Raw genomic sequence first — 23,623 nt, 5'->3', positions numbered from 1 at the left:
TCTGATTTAAAATATCACGCAAAGATTTTCTCTTCTGTTTCAATTCTCGGTAACAGTTTGAACGTTGTCGTTTGACTCAATTGCTACAACCAAAAAGTTTGTATTAGATTAAAATTAAATAAGAAACAAAAATCACAAGTTCTCAGTTGTCCTGGAAAGAAAAATGTATTTCCTCAAAGGCATGATGTAAAGTGGCGACCACAAACCTCTAGAGCTGTTTACAAAAGCAAAAAATGAAGCGGGGATGCTCTTTCTTTTGCAGTATTGTAAGGCAGACTTTGAGTCATGCATTTCAACACCAGATTCCACGGCAGCCACGAAAAAGTAATCAATGTTCAACCCTTATTTTGACCCAATAAACATACCTTCTTCAAAATTTTTTTCAACTCTCGTTTCTTGCGCGTTTCGTAGTCTAAAACAGAGAAATCTGCCTTTGCCCTATTTATATAGCCTTCTCGTTGGTTTTCATCCAGGCAGCGCCATCGTTGTCTCAATTCAACATTTCTAGCTTGAAATGTCAAAGACTTTAAGGAGTCTAAAAAAAGAATAAAAATGTGCATAATGTTAATAGAGACAACTTTGTGTACGTAGCTATTCTCACCATCGTTAGAAGCTTCTTCTTTACAAAATAATTGGTATCCATTCATTCCACTAAAAAAGTAAATGAATTTTATGTTTTATTTGAAAATTTTGAAAAACTTGCAGTCTTTTGAAATGATTTCCTTTGGCTGCCTATTGATGGACAATTGTACCGTTTTGAAAAGCTGAAAAGTGAGTGAAGAGTCAAGAAATTTTCAATTCGTTATTGCAACCATGTGGAACTATCTTGTTCTTGAGTATTGAAATACTCAGGGAAAGCCCCGCATAATTTCCCGCGATTAAGGGAAAATCCCTATGCGAACAAACCACAATATTTACAACATTACTGCGGCTTGTAGATCTAAATTTGGCACAAATTATAGCACAGAGATATGCATGCTCACCATAAGGTGAGATTAACGAGCAGATATGGAAAAAGTTATAAAACAGCGATGTAGACAAATAAGGAGCTTTATAAAATAGATTTATATTGAGGTAGAATAAATCTTGGAATGAAAATGAACTTGTTAATAAAATATCACAATGGATAGCATTATTTTACCTTGGCATGATTCCTATCCTGCTTAAAATCAACCAGAAGAGTTTATTTGGTGTGCAATATAGCCTAGTTTGTTTGAAACAACACGAAGGGAAAAGATAAGGTTATGTTTATTAATCACCAGACCCCTGTCTAAGGCCGTGCTCGGTAACCACCAAAGGAGCCTGGCGCGAACGTACAGCGTACGTGTACTTTGACGGCTATCAGCCAAGTACTTTTTTGCACTAAAATACGGCTATTAGCCATATGCTTAAGATGAAGAGGGTGTTTATGTTTGTCTCCTTTTATGTACGCATTTGGACGATAAACGTATTCATTTTGCATAATGTTATATTTGTCTCGTGTGTTGTATTATTTTTTCTTAATCACAGGTATGTATGTTTGGATTGCCAGTATAACTTTCTCGACCGCATGTTTACGCGTTTAAAGCAATCGTATATACAACTGGATACACAATATATTCTTCTCGATGGACTTTTGTCATGTACGGCTTGCTATATTCTTCTATTGTGCTTTTGTATCTGGGCAAGCGCAGATATATTGCTATCATGTCTGTTAAGTTTGTTATCTTTCTCCACGAAAATATTTTGGAAATCATACAAATCACATTGTAGCTACGAATTACTTACAAGCGCTAGGGTACGTTTTATTTTTGATTAATCCAATATATAAACTGACTAAATATAGCGAGGATCTTATAGGTGCATGTATGTAAAAACCATCGGTAACAGCTCGAAACATTTTCTGATAAGGAGCCATACACATAAATTCGCTGTTTCGACAATACCGTTGTTGACAGTTTAGAAATTTCGGTAATATTGCTTGTGCTTTCGTAAGACATATTTCTCAAATGGGTAAGTTCTATATTTAGATGATTTGTCAGTTTGTTTGATAGCATTATGAAACGTACAGAAAAATTATTGACAAATTCTAAGGTACCTTGGAAGAAGTTCACGATCGTGACTAAAACACCACACGAGTACATACAAGTACATACAAGTACATACGAGTGACATACAAGTACATACGAGTGACATACAAGTACATACGAGTGACATACAAGTACATACGAGTGACATACAAGTACATACGACTGACATACAAGTACAAACGAGTACATACAAGTACATATGACTGACATACAAGTACATACGACTGACATATAAGTACGTACGAATGACATACAGTCGTATGTGACTATATACTTGTCACAAATGAGGAATAACACAATTTCTTCAATAATACATTGATATTTGCGTTCAATTTTTCTTGTATTTGTCTTGACTCTGGGGCGACCATTTGATGGATTTAAATGCTGAAAAGGTATTTTACTTTCATACTACATTCATTTGTATGTTTCAGTTGAATTTGTTATACGTATTTTGTCGATGTGATTTGCCAGTATTTTAGCGCTTTTTGACACACTATATTTATGAAAGCGATTAAATATACAACGTATAAATAATGCCTTGAAAACGTGCTATATGAAATAAATGTACATTATATATATTTGAATTAAATGACAGTTGCACTGTGTTACGTATATGTGTCATATTATGCGTACGATTTCTGATTACTTTTAATGTTTTTAAAGTTCTAGCTGATGTAATTCAGTCTTTGAGCAGCAAAATCAGTATCTTAAAGACTTAAATTATTTATAAATTTTAAAAAAGAGGCTGGATGTGAGCTAATGTGCAATCTGAATGATTCCTTACTAAACTACCTCATATTTCTTTGGTAGAATAAATAAAATGAATGCACATTTGAGGAGCAAATCCACATTAATTAATTATATTACAAGTACATCTAATTGTTATTTTTGTCCAAGATTTTTAACTTGTTAATATATTAATATAAGAATACAAATAGTGTAAACATGCGCTAATAGTTCTCAGAGTAACTGCTCAATATTTTTTGTACGGGAGTTTACTTTATGGCAAATCCAGCGCAAAACTACCATTGTTAATAGATTTAAACCGTTTAATAGATTAAGACATTGCGCACAAAAGAACCAAATTTAACTGAAACATACAAATGAATGTTCGAATAAATTACCTTTTCAGCATTTAAATCTATCAAATGGTCGCCCCAGAGTCCAGACAAATACAAGCAAAAGTGAATGCAAATATCTATGTATTATTGAAGAATTGTGCTATTTTTCATTTGTGACCACTATATAGTTGTATGTCACTTGTATGTACTCGTATGTACTCGTATGTACTCGTGAGGTGTTTTAGTCACGATCGAAGTTCACAATCTTTTTAGCTATTTTGTGACTTATTGTCGATTTCAGTTAACATTTCAAATGGCGGTTGCCAAAGTTACTTTCTAAAGTTGCCAGTTACATTTCCAAATATGGAATATTCGATATGAACTTGTCAACTTGAGTACTGAAATTGTGTACTTGAGTACTGAATTGTGAACTAAAGTTGCGAAGTACTGGCAAACGCGAAAGGTCTTTGTACCCTGTAGACATTTGGCAATAAATCTGTTCAGTAAGCAAGGAAAAGCTTTAGCAATTCTAATCCGTTTGACGGCCCTCTAAGAATGTCATAATGCGATACGCGGTTTACATTATGTAATAAATTCACAGTAAATGTGGCACAAGAAGAGTATCGTTGGATTTTAAATGCAGGAGTACCCTGCATACTGTGCCCTCGACGTCTGTTGCCACTCGTAACAACTACAGACGACTCGTCAAAGAAATGCATACGGTTGCAATCAATCAATGAAATATTTGCTACGTAAGCTTCTAACTTCTCCATAACGTCCGGCGTTCTGTCTCTCGAGTAATTTTACCTATTATCTTGTAAGAGTAACCAAGATCTTTATTCAAAATTCTACTAATGGATGACCTGCTAGGTATGTTTGCTGGAAGGCAAACTTTGTTATTTTCTAGGTATTGCTGAAACTCTTTTGCGTAAATAGATGGTTTATTAATTTTTAGATATTCAGTGTATGCAATAACGTCATCTGTACGCGTGGTTCGAACATCACGTTCGCTCTGGCGAGGTGCAATAGACCAGTGATCTATTATATTAGATATAGTCTTACACGGTGGATTTACTTGTTTCGAAATGTTTTTCAAACGCTCGCTATTTAACCATATTTCAAGTATTTCATTTTTTACCTCTATTGGTAAAGTTTTTCCTTGCTTAATGAACGGATTCATTGCCAAATGTCTACAGGGTACAAAAACCTTTCGCGTTTGCCAGTACTTCGCAACTTTAGTTCACAACTTCAGTACTCAAGTACACAACTTCAGTACTCAAGTACACAACTTGTCAACTCATGTTGACAAGTTCATATCGAATATTCCATATTTGGAAATGTAACTGGCAACATTAGAAAATAACTTGGCAACCACCATTTGAAAAGTTAACTGAAATCGGCAATTAATCTTACTTATGTAACCATTACAGTGTTGTAATTTTGGCTGCCAAATTTATTAAATTTCAGAGCAACTAAACGTTATAAGATTTAGGTAAACGTTCATTCATTATTTCTTTTTGCAAACATGAGTTAATATTCAATATCATGACAGTAAGAAGAAATGATTCAATGGAAAATTGCTTTAACAACTAATAGCCAATAAAGTAAATGGTTTGAACCCGGGAGTATCGTTATATGTTTGTAAATGATGATCGTCCAGGTTAATAAAGTCCTGAGAAGGACTGTTTTTGTTGTTGTTGACTGACGTTTCGACAACCTTAGCGGTAGTCATCTTCAGAGTCAAAGTTCATTATGTTGTTCATTATGTTAGATTATGTTTACAGCTGTCATAATCTGTGTCATAATGTTGCTATTATGTAAATAGTTCATCATAATGTGAGAGTTGTGAAATAAACAACTTTTAAAGATAATTATTTTGTCGTCAGTTTGTCTGGGGGCTATTACTGCACCTTAATTTATATCCTATGCTTTAAAAAAGGTACTTGCAAAAAGTGGTTCAAATTGGACTTTTCAGTTTTTTATCAAAAAGAAGACAATAAAAGCTTGAACTACAGGGAGTAATGAATGGAACCAGTGAATCAGTTTCCAGTGACATATACCATACCTGAACATGATGCTTTTCATAAATCAGTGAGTTATGCAGGTTGGGGTGGATCCAGTGGTTATGATGCACCAATGATTGCTTACGATGCTTTGATGATGGCAGAAGATTCCTGGTTTCAATTGTGTTCTTGTTCTATGTTTCATGGTGGAAATAGTGAGAGTACAGCAATATTGGCTGCAGCATGGTGGGGTGATAGTATGGTATAAAAGGTGTACCCCTTGGAAATTGTAAGAACCTGGAATATGGTCATAGGCTTATGGAGCTGGGTAAAAAATTACTGAATGTATCAAAGAATATGAAAAATTAACAGGATAGTATTTATTTGACAAAATTAATGTCATAAAATATTGTCATCCAAATATACTTAAGCATGTTTGTGAATCATACAATAAAAACTACTACGTGGTTATAACATAAAAACAATTTACTTTAGAAATAAAGTCTAAAGGAGAATGTCAGATTCAGAGCATGGGCAGTTTTAAGTTCTTCTTAGGATGATTCCTGGGCTGTAGAGTAAGTTTATTGACTAGATATCAGTGAAACTATACATAGACAAGGACCATTACATCTTTAGGTTCATTTTACATAAGAAAATGCATACTGCAAACGTTTTGTTCAGTACCAAAAATACCTTCTGAGAGAGAGGGAAGTTGACTTGGCAGGTGGAAGCCTTGCTCCTACGGTCTATGTGTTAAAAATAGGATTAACATAATTTGGAAGGTACAATTTTCTTTGAAACACGTAGCTACCAAAGTGTAACTTTAAAGCTTTATCATATTCCCGAGTTTCATAATACATCACATCTAGATTGTTTAAACGACTTAGCGATATTAACCTGACTAGTTTCAAACGTTTTTTTGCGAATTTCCAGAGCTTTTTCGTGAACTTCTATAGCTTCGTCGTAGTTTCCTGTTTTTTCAAGCACATTACCAAGATTGTTTAAAGACCTAGCAACATCAACATGATTTGAACCTGACGATTCTTTTTTAATTTCCAGAGCTTTTTCGTAAAACTCTAAAGCTTTGTCGTAGCTTCAAGTTTTTTTAAACACATTACCAAGATTGTTTAAAGACGCAGCGACAACAACATGATTTGGACGTAGCGATTGTTTTCGAATTTCCAATGCTTTTTCGTGAATTTCTTTAGCTTTGTCGTATTTTCCAGTTTTGTTAAACACCACACCAAGATTTTTTAAAGACGCAGCGACATCAACATGATTTGGACCTAACTATTGTTTTCGAATTTCCAAAGCTTTTTCGTGAAGCTCTATAGCTTTGTCGTAGTTTCCAGTTTTTTCAAACACATTACCAAGATTGTTTAAAGACCCAGCGACATCAACATGATTTGGACCTAACGATTTTTTTCGAATTTCTAGAGCTTTTTCGTAAAATTCTATAGCTTTGTCGTAATTTCCAGTTTCATAATACACCAAACAAAGATTGTTTAAAGACGCAGTCACTCTAACACGATTTGAACCTAACGATTGTTTTCGAATTTCCAGAGCTTTTTCGTAAAACTCTATAGCTTTGTCGTAGTTTCCAGTTTCATAATACACCAAACCAAGATTGTTTAAAGACGCAGCCACTCTTTAATGATTTGGACCTAACGATTGTTTTCGAATTTCCAGAGCTTTTTCGTAAAACTCTATAGCTTTGTCGTAATTTCCAGTTTTATAACACACCGAACCAAGATCGTTTAAAGACCCAGCGACATCAACATGATTTGGACCTAACGATTGTTTTCGAATTTCCAAAGCTTTTTTGTAAGACTCTACAGCTTTGTCGTAGTTTCCAGTTTCATAATACACCGAACAAGGATTGTTTAAAGACTAAGCGACATCAACATGATTTGGACCTAACAATTGTTTTCGAATTTCGAGAGCTTTTTTGTAAAACTCTATAGCTTTGTCGTAATTTCCAGTTTCATAATATACCAAAACAAGATTGTTAAAAGACGCAGCCACTCTAACATGATTTGGACCTAACGAGTGTTTTCGAATTTCCAGAGCTTTTTTGTAAAACTCTATAGCTTTGTCGTAGTTTCCAGTTTTATAATACACCGAACCAAGATTGTTTAAAGACCAAGCGACATCAACATGAGTTGGACCTAACGATTTTTTTGAATTTCCAGAGCCTTTTCGTGAACCTCTATAGCTTTGTCGTAGTTTCCAGTTTTTTCAAACACCAAACCAAGATTGTGTAAAGACGCAGCGACATCAACATGATTTGGACCTAACGGTTGTTTTAGAATTTCCAGAGCTTTTTCGCAAAAGTCTGTAGCTTTCCCGTACTTTCCAGTTTTATAATTCACAGTACCAAGATTGTTTACATATGAAGCGACATCAACAGCAATTGGACCTAACGATTGTTTATAACTTCCAGAGCTTTTTCGTAAAACTCTATAGCTTTGTCGTAGTTTCCAGTTTCAGAATACACATCACCAAGATTTTATAGACCTAGCAACATCAACATGAGTTGGAGCTGACGATTGTTTTCGAATTTCCAGAGCCTTTTCGTGAACCTCTATAGCTTTGTCGTAGTTTCCAGTTTTTTCAAACACCAAACCAAGATTGGGTAAAGACGCAGCGACTCTAACATGATTTGGACCTAACGATTGTTTTTGAATTTCCAGAGCTTTTTCGTGAGCCTCTATAGCTTTGTCGTACTTTTCAGTTTTTTCAAGCACAATACCAAGATTGTTTAAAGACGCAGCGACATCAACATTATTTGGACCTAACGATTGTTTTTGAATTTCCAGAGCTTTTTCGTAAAACTCTATAGCTTTGTCGTAATTTCCCGTTTTATCAAACACCAAACCAAGATTGTGTAAAGACGCAGCGACATCAACATGATTTGGACCTAACGATTGTTTTCGAATTTCCAGAGCTTTTTCGTGAACCTCTATAGCTTTATTGTAGTTTCCAGTTTTTTCAAACACCAATCCAAGATTGTGTAAAGACGCAGCGACATCAACATGATTTGGACCTAACGATTGTTTTTGAATTTCCAGAGCTTTTTCGTAAAACTCTATAGCTTTGTCGTAATTTCCAGTTTTATCAAACACCAAACCAAGATTGTGTAAAGACGCAGCGACATTAGCATGATTTGGACCAAATGATTGTTTTCGAATTTCCAGTCCTTTTTCGTAAAACTCTATAGCTTTTTCGTAATTTCCAGTTTTTTCAAACACCAAACCAAGATTGTAAAAAGACGCGGCGACATTAGCATGATTTGGACCTAACGATTGTTTTCGAATTTCCAGTCCTTTTCGTAAAACTCTATAGCTTTTTCGTAATTTCCAGTTTTTTCAAACACCAAACCAAGATTGTGTAAAGACGCAGCGACATCAACATGATTTGGACCTAATGATTGTTTTCGAATTTCCAGAGCCTTTTCGTGAACCTCTATAGCTTTATTGTAGTTTCCAGTTTTTTTAAACACCAAACCAAGATTGTGTAAAGACGCAGCGACATGAACATGATTTGGACCGAACGATTGTTTTCGAATTTCCAGAGCCTTTTCGTGAACCTCTATAGCTTTGTCGTACTTTTCAGTTTTTTCAAGCACAATACCAAGATTGTTTAAAGTCGCAGCGACATGAACATGATTTGGACCTAACGATTGTTTTTGAATTTCCAGAGCTTTTTCGTAAAACTCTATAGCTTTGTCGTAATTTCCAGTTTTATCAAACACCAAACCAAGATTGTGTAAAGACGCAGCGACATCAACGTGATTTGGACCTAACGATTGTTTTTGAATTTCCAGAGCTTTTTCGTAAAACTCTATAGCTTTGTCGTAATTTCCAGTTTCATAAAACACCAAACCAAGATAGTATAAAGAATCAGCGACATCAACGTGATTTGGACCTAACGATTGTTTTTGAATTTCCAGAGCTTTTTCGTAAAACTCTATAGCTTTGTCGTAATTTCCAGTTTTATCAAACACCAAACCAAGATTGTGTAAAGACGCAGCGACATCAACATGATTTGGACCGAACGATTGTTTTCGAATTTCCAGAGCCTTTTTGTGAACCTCTATAGCTTTGTCGTACTTTTCAGTTTTTTCAAGCACAATACCAAGATTGTTTAAAGTCGCAGCGACATGAACATGATTTGGACCTAACGATTGTTTTTGAATTTCCAGAGCTTTTTCGTAAAACTCTATAGCTTTGTCGTAATTTCCAGTTTTATCAAACACCAAACCAAGATTGTGTAAAGACGCAGCGACATTAGCATGATTTGGACCTAACGATTGTTTTCGAATTTCCAGAGCTTTTTCATGAACCTCTATAGCTTTGTCGTAATTTTCAGTTTTATAATACGCAGTACCAAGATTGTTTAAAGAGCAGCGACATCAGCATGATTTGGACCTAACGATTGTTTTCGAATTTCCAGTCCTTTTTCGTAAAACTCTATAGCTTTGTCGTACTTTCCAGTATTATGATACACATTACCAAGATTGTGTAAAGCGCTCGCAACAACAACATGATTTGAACCTAACGTTTGTTTTTGAATTTCCAGAGCTTTTTCGTAAAACTCTATAGCTTTGTCGTAGTTTCCAGTATTATGATACACACTACCAAGATTGTATAACGACCTAGCAACATCAACATGAGTTGAACCTAACGATTGTTTTCGAATTTCCAGAGCCCTTTCGTCAACCTCTATAGCTTTGTTGTAGTTTCCAGTTTCACAAAACACCAAACCAAGATAGTATAAAGAATCAGCGACATCAACGTGATTTGGACCTAACGATTGTTTTTGAATTTCCAAAGCTTTTTCGCAAAACTCTATAGCTTCGTCTTAGTTTCCAGTTTCATATAACACCGCACCAAGACTGTTTAAAGACCGAGCAACATCAACATGATTTGGACCTAACGATTGTTTTTGAATTTCCAGAGCTTTTTCATAAAACTCTATAGCTTTGTCGTAGTTTCCACTTTTATAAAACACCACACCAAGATTGTTTAAAGACGTAGCGACATCAACATGATTTGGACCTAACGATTGTTTTTGAATTTCCAAAGCTTTTTCGCAAAACTCTATAGCTTCGTCTTAGTTTCCAGTTTCATAAAACACCAAACCAAGATTGTTTAAAGACGCAGCGACATTAGCATGATTTGGACCTAACGATTGTTTTTGAATTTCCAGAGCCTTTTCGTGAACCTCTATAGCTCTATTGTATTTTCCAGTTTTTTCAAACACCAAACCAAGATTGTATAAAGACGAAGCGACATCAACATGATTTGGACCAAACAATTGTTTTCGAATTTCCAGAGCTTTTTCGTGACACTCTATAGCTTTGTTGTAGTTTCCAGTTTTATGAAACACCGCACCAAGATTGTTTAAAGACGCAGCGACATCAACATGATATGGACCTAACGATTGTTTTCGAATTTCCAGAGCTTTTTCGTAAAACTCTATAGCTTTGTTGTAGTTTCCAGTTTTTTGTAACACCACACCAAAACTGTTTAAAGACGAAGCGACATCAACATGAGTTGGACCTAACGATTGTTTTTGAATTTCCAGAGCTCTTTCGTAAAACTCTATAGCTTTGTCGTAATTTCCAGTTTTATCAAACACCAAACCAAGATTGTGTAAAGACGCAGCGACATTAGCATGATTTGGACCTAATGATTGTTTTCGAATTTCCAGTCCTTTTTCGTAAAACTCTATAGCTTTTTCGTAATTTCCAGTTTTTTCAAACACCAAACCAAGATTGTAAAAGACGCGGCGACATTAGCATGATTTGGACCTAACGATTGTTTTCGAATTTCCAGTCCTTTTCGTAAAACTCTATAGCTTTTCGTAATTTCCAGTTTTCAAACACCAAACCAAGATTGTGTAAAGACGCAGCGACATCAACATGATTTGGACCTAATGATTGTTTTCGAATTTCCAGAGCCTTTTCGTGAACCTCTATAGCTTTATTGTAGTTTCCAGTTTTTTTAAACACCAAACCAAGATTGTGTAAAGACGCAGCGACATGAACATGATTTGGACCGAACGATTGTTTTCGAATTTCCAGAGCCTTTTCGTGAACCTCTATAGCTTTGTCGTACTTTTCAGTTTTTTCAAGCACAATACCAAGATTGTTTAAAGTCGCAGCGACATGAACATGATTTGGACCTAACGATTGTTTTGAATTTCCAGAGCTTTTCGTAAAACTCTATAGCTTTGTCGTAATTTCCAGTTTTATCAAACACCAAACCAAGATTGTGTAAAGACGCAGCGACATTAGCATGATTTGGACCTAACGATTGTTTTCGAATTTCCAGAGCTTTTTCATGAACCTCTATAGCTTTGTCGTAATTTTCAGTTTTATAATACGCAGTACCAAGATTGTTTAAAGACGCAGCGACATCAGCATGATTTGGACCTAACGATTGTTTTCGAATTTCCAGTCCTTTTTCGTAAAACTCTATAGCTTTGTCGTACTTTCCAGTATTATGATACACATTACCAAGATTGTGTAAAGCGCTCGCAACAACAACATGATTTGAACCTAACGTTTGTTTTTGAATTTCCAGAGCTTTTTCGTAAAACTCTATAGCTTTGTCGTAGTTTCCAGTATTATGATACACACTACCAAGATTGTATAACGACCTAGCAACATCAACATGAGTTGAACCTAACGATTGTTTTCGAATTTCCAGAGCCCTTTCGTCAACCTCTATAGCTTTGTTGTAGTTTCCAGTTTCACAAAACACCAAACCAAGATAGTATAAAGAATCAGCGACATCAACGTGATTTGGACCTAACGATTGTTTTTGAATTTCCAAAGCTTTTTCGCAAAACTCTATAGCTTCGTCTTAGTTTCCAGTTTCATAAAACACCAAAACAAGATAGTATAAAGACGTAGCGACATGAACATGATTTGGACCTAACGATTGTTTTTGAATTTCCAGAGCTTTTTCGCAAAACTCTATAGCTTTGTTGTAGTTTCCAGTTTCATAAAACACCAAACCAAGATAGTATAAAGAATCAGCGACATCAACGTGATTTGGACCTAACGATTGTTTTTGAATTTCCAGAGCTTTTTCGTAAAACTCTATAGCTTTGTCGTAATTTCCAGTTTTTTCAAACACCAAACCAAGATTGAATAAAGACGCAGCGACATCAACATGATTTGGACCAAACAATTGTTTTCGAATTTCCAGTCCTTTTTCGTAAAACTCTATAGCTTTTTCGTAATTTCCAGTTTTTTCAAACACCAAACCAAGATTGTAAAAAGACGCGGCGACATTAGCATGATTTGGACCTAACGATTGTTTTCGAATTTCCAGTCCTTTTTCGTAAAACTCTATAGCTTTTTCGTAATTTCCAGTTTTTTCAAACACCAAACCAAGATTGTGTAAAGACGCAGCGACATCAACATGATTTGGACCTAATGATTGTTTTCGAATTTCCAGAGCCTTTTCGTGAACGTCTATAGCTTTATTGTAGTTTCCAGTTTTTTTAAACACCAAACCAAGATTGTGTAAAGACGCAGCGACATCAACATGATTTGGACCAAACGATTGTTTTCGAATTTCCAGAGCCTTTTCGTGAACCTCTATAGCTTTGTCGTACTTTTCAGTTTTTTCAAGCACAATACCAAGATTGTTTAAAGTCGCAGCGACATGAACATGATTTGGACCTAACGATTGTTTTTGAATTTCCAGAGCTTTTCGTAAAACTCTATAGCTTTGTCGTAATTTCCAGTTTTATCAAACACCAAACCAAGATTGTGTAAAGACGCAGCGACATCAACATGATTTGGACCTAACGATTGTTTTCGAATTTCCAGAGCCTTTTCGTGAACCTCTATAGCTTTGTCGTACTTTTCAGTTTTTTCAAGCACAATACCAAGATTGTTTAAAGTCGCAGCGACATGAACATGATTTGGACCTAACGATTGTTTTTGAATTTCCAGAGCTTTTTCGTAAAACTCTATAGCTTTGTCGTAATTTCCAGTTTTATCAAACACCAAACCAAGATTGTATAACGACCTAGCAACATCAACATGAGTTGAACCTAACGATTGTTTTCGAATTTCCAGAGCCCTTTCGTCAACCTCTATAGCTTTGTTGTAGTTTCCAGTTTCACAAAACACCAAACCAAGATAGTATAAAGAATCAGCGACATCAACGTGATTTGGACCTAACGATTGTTTTTGAATTTCCAAAGCTTTTTCGCAAAACTCTATAGCTTCGTCTTAGTTTCCAGTTTCATAAAACACCAAAACAAGATAGTATAAAGACGTAGCGACATGAACATGATTTGGACCTAACGATTGTTTTTGAATTTCCAGAGCTTTTTCGCAAAACTCTATAGCTTTGTTGTAGTTTCCAGTTTCATAAAACACCAAACCAAGATAGTATAAAGAATCAGCGACATCAACGTGATTTGGACCTAACGATTGTTTTTGAATTTCCAGAGCTTTTTCGTAAAACTCTATAGCTTTGTCGTAATTTCCAGTTTTTTCAAACACCAAACCAAGATTGAATAAATACGCAGCGACATCAACATGATTTGGACCAAACAATTGTTTTCGAATTTCCAGAGCTTTTTCGTGAGACTCTATAGCTTTGTTGTAGTTTCCAGTTTTATGAAACACCGTACCAAGATTGTTTAAAGACGCTGCGATATCAACATGATTTGGACCAAACAATTGTTTTCGAATTTCCAGAGCTTTTTCGCAAAACTCTATAGCTTTGTTGTAGTTTCCAGTTTTATTTAACACCACGCCAAGACTGTTTAAAGACGTAGCGACATCAACATGATTTGGACCTAACGATTGTTTTTGAATTTCCAGAGCTTTTTCGCAAAACTCTATAGCTTTGTTGTAGTTTCCAGTTTCATAAAACACCAAACCAAGATTGTTTAAAGACGCAGCGACATTAGCATGATTTGGACCTAACGATTGTTTTTGAATTTCCAGAGCCTTTTCGTGAACCTCTATAGCTCTATTGTAGTTTCCAGTTTTTTCAAACACCAATCCAAGATTGTGTAAAGACGCAGCGACATCAACATGATTTGGACCTAACGATTGTTTTTGAATTTCCAGAGCTTTTTCGTAAAACTCTATAGCTTTGTCGTAATTTCCAGTTTTATCAAACACCAAACCAAGATTGTGTAAAGACGCAGCGACATTAGCATGATTTGGACCAAATGATTGTTTTCGAATTTCCAGTCCTTTTTCGTAAAACTCTATAGCTTTTTCGTAATTTCCAGTTTTTTCAAACACCAAACCAAGATTGTAAAAAGACGCGGCGACATTAGCATGATTTGGACCTAACGATTGTTTTCGAATTTCCAGTCCTTTTCGTAAAACTCTATAGCTTTTCGTAATTTCCAGTTTTTCAAACACCAAACCAAGATTGTGTAAAGACGCAGCGACATCAACATGATTTGGACCTAATGATTGTTTTCGAATTTCCAGAGACTTTTCGTGAACCTCTATAGCTTTATTGTAGTTTCCAGTTTTTTTAAACACCAAACCAAGATTGTGTAAAGACGCAGCGACATGAACATGATTTGGACCTAACGATTGTTTTCGAATTTCCAGAGCCTTTTCGTGAACCTCTATAGCTTTGTCGTACTTTTCAGTTTTTTCAAGCACAATACCAAGATTGTTTAAAGTCGCAGCGACATCAACATGATTTGGACCTAACGATTGTTTTTGAATTTCCAGAGCTTTTCGTAAAACTCTATAGCTTTGTCGTAATTTCCAGTTTTATCAAACACCAAACCAAGATTGTGTAAAGACGCAGCGACATCAACATGATTTGGACCTAACGATTGTTTTTGAATTTCCAGAGCTTTTTCGTAAAACTCTATAGCTTTGTCGTAATTTCCAGTTTCATAAAACACCAAACCAAGATAGTATAAAGAATCAGCGACATCAACATGATTTGGACCTAACGATTGTTTTTGAATTTCCAGAGCTTTTCGTAAAACTCTATAGCTTTGTCGTAATTTCCAGTTTTATCAAACACCAAACCAAGATTGTGTAAAGACGCAGCGACATCAACATGATTTGGACCGAACGATTGTTTTCGAATTTCCAGAGCCTTTTTGTGAACCTCTATAGCTTTGTCGTACTTTTCAGTTTTTTCAAGCACAATACCAAGATTGTTTAAAGTCGCAGCGACATGAACATGATTTGGACCTAACGATTGTTTTTGAATTTCCAGAGCTTTTCGTAAAACTCTATAGCTTTGTCGTAATTTCCAGTTTTATCAAACACCAAACCAAGATTGTGTAAAGACGCAGCGACATTAACATGATTTGGACCTAACGATTGTTTTCGAATTTCCAGAGCTTTTTCATGAACCTCTATAGCTTTGTCGTAATTTTCAGTTTTATAATACGCAGTACCAAGATTGTTTAAAGAGCAGCGACATCAGCATGATTTGGACCTAACGATTGTTTTCGAATTTCCAGTCCTTTTTCGTAAAACTCTATAGCTTTGTCGTACTTTCCAGTATTATGATACACATTACCAAGATTGTGTAAAGCGCTCGCAACAACAACATGATTTGAACCTAACGTTTGTTTTTGAATTTCCAGAGCTTTTTCGTAAAACTCTATAGCTTTGTCGTAGTTTCCAGTATTATGATACACACTACCAAGATTGTATAACGACCTAGCAACATCAACATGAGTTGAACCTAACGATTGTTTTCGAATTTCCAGAGCCCTTTCGTCAACCTCTATAGCTTTGTTGTAGTTTCCAGTTTCACAAAACACCAAACCAAGATAGTATAAAGAATCAGCGACATCAACGTGATTTGGACCTAACGATTGTTTTTGAATTTCCACAGCTTTTTCGTAAAACTCTATAGCTTCGTCTTAGTTTCCAGTTTCATATAACACCGCACCAAGACTGTTTAAAGACCGAGCAACATCAACATGATTTGGACCTAACGATTGTTTTGAATTTCCAGAGCTTTTCATAAAACTCTATAGCTTTGTCGTAGTTTCCACTTTTATAAAACACCACACCAAGATTGTTTAAAGACGTAGCGACATCAACATGATTTGGACCTAACGATTGTTTTTGAATTTCCAAAGCTTTTTCGCAAAACTCTATAGCTTAGTCGTAGTTTCCAGTTTCATAAAACACCAAACCAAGATTGTTTAAAGACGCAGCGACATTAGCATGATTTGGACCTAACGATTGTTTTTGAATTTCCAGAGCCTTTTCGTGAACCTCTATAGCTCTATTGTATTTTCCAGTTTTTTCAAACACCAAACCAAGATTGTATAAAGACGAAGCGACATCAACATGATTTGGACCAAACAATTGTTTTCGAATTTCCAGAGCTTTTTCGTGACACTCTATAGCTTTGTTGTAGTTTCCAGTTTTATGAAACACCGCACCAAGATTGTTTAAAGACGCAGCGACATCAACATGATATGGACCTAACGATTGTTTTCGAATTTCCAGAGCTTTTCGTAAAACTCTATAGCTTTGTTGTAGTTTCCAGTTTTTTGTAACACCACACCAAAACTGTTTAAAGACGAAGCGACATCAACATGAGTTGGACCTAACGATTGTTTTTGAATTTCCAGAGCTCTTTCGAAAAACTCTATAGCTTTGTCGTAATTTCCAGTTTTATCAAACACCAAACCAAGATTGTGTAAAGACGCAGCGACATTAGCATGATTTGGACCTAATGATTGTTTTCGAATTTCCAGTCCTTTTTCGAAAAACTCTATAGCTTTTTCGTAATTTCCAGTTTTTTCAAACACCAAACCAAGATTGTAAAAAGACGCGGCGACATTAGCATGATTTGGACCTAACGATTGTTTTCGAATTTCCAGTCCTTTTTCGTAAAACTCTATAGCTTTTTCGTAATTTCCAGTTTTTTCAAACACCAAACCAAGATTGTGTAAAGACGCAGCGACATCAACATGATTTGGACCTAATGATTGTTTTCGAATTTCCAGAGCCTTTTCGTGAACCTCTATAGCTTTATTGTAGTTTCCAGTTTTTTTAAACACCAAACCAAGATTGTGTAAAGACGCAGCGACATCAACATGATTTGGACCGAACGATTGTTTTCGAATTTCCAGAGCCTTTTCGTGAACCTCTATAGCTTTGTCGTACTTTTCAGTTTTTTCAAGCACAATACCAAGATTGTTTAAAGTCGCAGCGACATGAACATGATTTGGACCTAACGATTGTTTTTGAATTTCCAGAGCTTTTTCGTAAAACTCTATAGCTTTGTCGTACTTTCCAGTATTATGATACACATTACCAAGATTGTGTAAAGCGCTCGCAACAACAACATGATTTGAACCTAACGTTTGTTTTTGAATTTCCAGAGCTTTTTCGTAAAACTCTATAGCTTTGTCGTAGTTTCCAGTATTATGATACACACTACCAAGATTGTATAACGACCTAGCAACATCAACATGATTTGAACCTAACGATTGTTTTCAATTTCCAGAGCCCTTTCGTCAACCTCTATAGCTTTGTTGTAGTTTCCAGTTTCACAAAACACCAAACCAAGATTGTATAAAGAATCAGCGACATCAACATGATTTGGACCTAACGATTGTTTTTGAATTTCCAAAGCTTTTCGCAAAACTCTATAGCTTTGTCGTAGTTTCCAGTTTCATATAACACCGCACCAAGATTGTTTAAAGACCGAGCAACATCAACATGATTTGGACCTAACGATTGTTTTGAATTTCCAGAGCTTTTCATAAAACTCTATAGCTTTGTCGTAGTTTCCAGTTTCATAAAACACCACACCAAGATTGTTTAAAGACGTAGCGACATCAACATGATTTGGACCTAACGATTGTTTTGAATTTCCAAAGCTTTTCGCAAAACTCTATAGCTTCGTCTTAGTTTCCAGTTTCATAAAACACCAAACCAAGATTGTTTAAAGACGCAGCGACATTAGCATGATTTGGACCTAACGATTGTTTTGAATTTCCAGAGCCTTTTCGTGAACCTCTATAGCTCTATTGTAGTTTCCAGTTTTTTCAAACACCAAACCAAGATTGTATAAAGACGAAGCGACATCAACATGATTTGGACCAAACAATTGTTTTCGAATTTCCAGAGCTTTTTCGTGACACTCTATAGCTTTGTTGTAGTTTCCAGTTTTATGAAACACCGCACCAAGATTGTTTAAAGACGCAGCGACATCAACATGATTTGGACCTAACGATTGTTTTCGAATTTCCAGAGCTTTTTCGTAAAACTCTATAGCTTTGTTGTAGTTTCCAGTTTTTTGTAACACCACACCAAAACTGTTTAAAGACGAAGCGACATCAACATGATTTGGACCTAACGATTGTTTTGAATTTCCAGAGCTTTTCGAAAAACTCTATAGCTTTGTCGTAATTTCCAGTTTTATCAAACACCAAACCAAGATTGTGTAAAGACGCAGCGACATCAACATGATTTGGACCTAACGATTGTTTTCGAATTTCCAGAGCCTTTTCGAAAACTCTATAGCTTTTCGTAATTTCCAGTTTTTCAAACACCAAACCAAGATTGTTAAAGACGCAGCGACATCAACATGATTTGGACCTAACGATTGTTTTCGAATTTCCAGAGCTTTTCGTAAAACTCTATAGCTTTTCGTAATTTCCAGTTTTTCAAACACCAAACCAAGATTGTGTAAAGACGCAGCGACATCAACATGATTTGGACCTAACGATTGTTTTCGAATTTCCAGAGCTTTTTCGTGAACCTCTATAGCTTTGTCGTAGTTTCCAGTTTTAGTAAACACCAAACCAAGATTGTTTAAAGACTCAGCGACATCAACATGATTTGGACCTAACGATTGTTTTCGAATTTCCAGAGCCTTTTCGTGAACCTCTATAGCTTTGTCGTACTTTTCAGTTTTTCAAACACAATACCAAGATTGTTTAAAGTCGCAGCGACATGAACATGATTTGGACCTAACGATTGTTTTTGAATTTCCAGAGCTTTTTCGTAAAACTCTATAGCTTTGTCGTAATTTCCAGTTTTATCAAACACCAAACCAAGATTGTGTAAAGACGCAGCGACATCAACATGATTTGGACCTAACGATTGTTTTCGAATTTCCAGAGCTTTTTCATGAACCTCTATAGCTTTGTCGTAATTTTCAGTTTTATAATACGCAGTACCAAGATTGTTTAAAGACGCAGCGACATCAACATGATTTGGACCTAACGATTGTTTTCGAATTTCCAGAGCTTTTCGTAAAACTCTATAGCTTTGTCGTACTTTCCAGTATTATGATACACATTACCAAGATTGTGTAAAGCGCTCGCAATCAACATGATTTGGACCTAACGATTGTTTTGAATTTCCAGAGCTTTTTCGTAAAACTCTATAGCTTTGTCGTAGTTTCCAGTATTATGATACACTACCAAGATTGTATAAAGACCTAGCAACATCAACATGATTTGGACCTAACGATTGTTTTCGAATTTCCAGAGCTTTTCGTCAACCTCTATAGCTTTGTCGTAGTTTCCAGTTTCACAAAACACCAAACCAAGATTGTATAAAGAATCAGCGACATCAACATGATTTGGACCTAACGATTGTTTTGAATTTCCAAAGCTTTTTCGCAAAACTCTATAGCTTTGTCTTAGTTTCCAGTTTCATAAAACACCAAACCAAGATTGTTTAAAGACGCAGCGACATCAACATGATTTGGACCTAACGATTGTTTTGAATTTCCAGAGCTTTTCGTAAAACTCTATAGCTTTGTTGTAGTTTCCAGTTTCATAAAACACCAAACCAAGATTGTATAAAGAATCAGCGACATCAACATGATTTGGACCTAACGATTGTTTTGAATTTCCAGAGCTTTTTCGTAAAACTCTATAGCTTTGTCGTAATTTCCAGTTTTTCAAACACCAAACCAAGATTGTTTAAAGACGCAGCGACATCAACATGATTTGGACCTAACGATTGTTTTCGAATTTCCAGAGCCTTTTCGTAAAACTCTATAGCTTTTCGTAATTTCCAGTTTTTCAAACACCAAACCAAGATTGTTAAAGACGCAGCGACATCAACATGATTTGGACCTAACGATTGTTTTCGAATTTCCAGAGCTTTTTCGTAAAACTCTATAGCTTTTTCGTAATTTCCAGTTTTTTCAAACACCAAACCAAGATTGTTTAAAGACGCAGCGACATCAACATGATTTGGACCTAATGATTGTTTTCGAATTTCCAGAGCCTTTTCGTGAACTCTATAGCTTTGTTGTAGTTTCCAGTTTTTAAACACCAAACCAAGATTGTTTAAAGACGCAGCGACATCAACATGATTTGGACCTAACGATTGTTTTCGAATTTCCAGAGCCTTTTCGTGAACCTCTATAGCTTTGTCGTAGTTTCCAGTTTTTCAAACACAATACCAAGATTGTTTAAAGACGCAGCGACATCAACATGATTTGGACCTAACGATTGTTTTGAATTTCCAGAGCTTTTTCGTAAAACTCTATAGCTTTGTCGTAATTTCCAGTTTTATCAAACACCAAACCAAGATTGTGTAAAGACGCAGCGACATCAACATGATTTGGACCTAACGATTGTTTTCGAATTTCCAGAGCCTTTTCGTGAACCTCTATAGCTTTGTCGTACTTTACAGTTTTATCAAACACAATACCAAGATTGTTTAAAGACGCAGCGACATCAACATGATTTGGACCTAACGATTGTTTTTGAATTTCCAGAGCTTTTTCGTAAAACTCTATAGCTTTGTCGTAATTTCCAGTTTTATCAAACACCAAACCAAGATTGTGTAAAGACGCAGCGACATCAACATGATTTGGACCTAACGATTGTTTTCGAATTTCCAGAGCTTTTCGTAAAACTCTATAGCTTTGTCGTAGTTTCCAGTTTTATCAAACACCAAACCAAGATTGTTTAAAGACGCAGCGACATCAACATGATTTGGACCTAACGATTGTTTTGAATTTCCAGAGCTTTTCGTAAAACTCTATAGCTTTGTCGTAGTTTCCAGTTTTTCAAACACCAAACCAAGATTGTTTAAAGACGCAGCGACATCAACATGATTTGGACCTAACGATTGTTTTGAATTTCCAGAGCTTTTCGTAAAACTCTATAGCTTTGTCGTAATTTCCAGTTTTACCAAACCAAGATTGTTTAAAGACGCAGCGACATCAACATGATTTGGACCTAACGATTGTTTTTTAATTTCCAGAGCTTTTTCGAAAAACTCTATAGCTTTGTCGTAGTTTCCAGTTTTTTCAAACACCAAACCAAGATTGTTTAAAGACGCAGCGACATCAACATGATTTGGACCTAACGATTGTTTTCGAATTTCCAGAGCTTTTCGTAAAACTCTATAGCTTTGTCGTAGTTTCCAGTTTTTCAAACACCAAACCAAGATTGTTTAAAGACGCAGCGACATCAACATGATTTGGACCTAACGATTGTTTTTGAAGTTCTAGAGCTTTTTCGTGAACCTCTATAGCTTTGTCGTAGTTTCCACTTTTACAATACACAGTACCAAGATTGTTTAAAGACGCAGCGACATCAACATGATTTGGACCTAACGATTGTTTTCGAATTTCCAGAGCTTTTCGTAAAACTCTATAGCTTTGTCGTACTTTCCAGTATTATGAAACACATTACCAAGATTGTTTAAAGCGCAGCGACATCAACATGATTTGGACCTAACGATTGTTTTGAATTTCCAGAGCTTTTCGTAAAACTCTATAGCTTTGTCGTAGTTTCCAGTATTATGATACACACTACCAAGATTGTATAAAGACCTAGCGACATCAACATGATTTGGACCTAACGATTGTTTTCGAATTTCCAGAGCCTTTTCGTCAACCTCTATAGCTTTGTTGTAGTTTCCAGTTTCACAAACACCAAACCAAGATTGTTTAAAGAATCAGCGACATCAACATGATTTGGACCTAACGATTGTTTTTGAATTTCCAGAGCTTTTTCGTAAAGCTCTATAGCTTTGTCGTAGTTTCCAGTTTCATAAAACACCAAACCAAGATTGTTTAAAGACGTAGCGACATCAACATGATTTGTACCTAACGATTGTTTTGAATTTCCAGAGCTTTTCGCAAAACTCTATAGCTTTGTCGTAGTTTCCAGTTTCATAAAACACCAAACCAAGATTGTTTAAAGAATCAGCGACATCAACATGATTTGGACCTAACGATTGTTTTGAATTTCCAGAGCTTTTCGTAAAACTCTATAGCTTTGTCGTAGTTTCCAGTTTTTCAAACACCAAACCAAGATTGTTTAAAGACGCAGCGACATCAACATGATTTGGACCTAACGATTGTTTTCGAATTTCCAGAGCTTTTCGTGAACTCTATAGCTTTGTCGTAGTTTCCAGTTTATCAAACACCAAACCAAGATTGTTTAAAGACGCAGCGACATCAACATGATTTGGACCTAACGATTGTTTTTGAATTTCCAGAGCTTTTTCATAAAGCTCTATAGCTTTGTCGTAGTTTTCAGTTTTATGAAACACCGTACCAAGATTGTTTAAAGACGTAGCAACATTAACATGATTTGGACCTAACGATTGCTTTTGAATTTCCAGAGCTTTTTCGTAAAACTCTATAGCTTTGCCGTAGTTTCCACTTTCATAAAACACCAAACCAAGATTGTTTAAAGACCTAGCGACATTAACATGATTTGGACCTAACGATTGTTTTTGAATTTCCAGAGATTTTTCATAAAACTCTATCGCTTTGTCGTAGTTTCCAGTTTTTCAAACACCAAACCAAGATTGTATAAAGACGCAGCGACATCAACATGATTTGGACCTAACGATTGTTTTCGAATTTCCAGAGCTTTTTCGTGAAACTCTATAGCTTTGTCGTAGTTTCCAGTTTTATGAAACACCGCACCAAGATTGTTTAAAGACGCAGCGACATCAACATGATTTGGACCTAACGATTGTTTTCGAATTTCCAGAGCTTTTCGTAAAACTCTATAGCTTTGTCGTTTTTCAAACACCAACCAAGATTGTTTAAAGACAGCGACATCAACATGATTTGGACCTAACGATTGTTTTGAATTTCCAGAGCTTTTCGTAAAACTCTATAGCTTTGTCGTAATTTCCAGTTTTATCAAACACCAAACCAAGATTGTTTAAAGACGCAGCGACATCAGCATGATTTGGACCTAATGATTGTTTTCGAATTTCCAGAGCTTTTCGTAAAACTCTATAGCTTTTTCGTAATTTCCAGTTTTTTCAAACACCAAACCAAGATTGTAAAGACGCGGCGACATCAACATGATTTGGACCTAACGATTGTTTTCGAATTTCCAGTCCTTTTTCGTAAAACTCTATAGCTTTTTCGTAATTTCCAGTTTTTTCAAACACCAAACCAAGATTGTATAAAGACGAAGCGACATCAACATGATTTGGACCTAACGATTGTTTTCGAATTTCCAGAGCTTTTTCGTGACACTCTATAGCTTT

At 35.6% G+C, this 23,623-nt stretch overlaps 1 protein-coding gene across 1 annotated transcript; it reads right to left on the bottom strand.

Annotated features, from left to right (window-relative positions):
* Positions 1-7,062: 7,062 nt before the first annotated feature.
* LOC124448171 (tetratricopeptide repeat protein 28-like) lies at positions 7,063-17,622 on the bottom strand (the record flags this gene model as incomplete). The annotated part of the gene is made up of 6 exons (XM_046999182.1): positions 7,063-7,230; positions 9,580-9,990; positions 10,342-10,395; positions 11,433-11,996; positions 15,610-16,005; positions 17,218-17,622. Coding segments are annotated over 6 exons (1,998 nt in total), but the record flags the coding sequence as incomplete, so codon positions are not given.
* Positions 17,623-23,623: the final 6,001 nt, after the last annotated feature.

This window comes from Xenia sp. Carnegie-2017, unplaced genomic scaffold (genome assembly GCF_021976095.1).
Source record: "Xenia sp. Carnegie-2017 unplaced genomic scaffold, XeniaSp_v1 HiC_scaffold_23, whole genome shotgun sequence".
Classification (NCBI taxonomy): Eukaryota; Metazoa; Cnidaria; class Anthozoa; order Malacalcyonacea; family Xeniidae; genus Xenia; species Xenia sp. Carnegie-2017.
The sequence above is the reverse complement of the archived record's forward strand: the minus strand, read 5'-3'. Positions and strand labels throughout refer to the sequence as shown.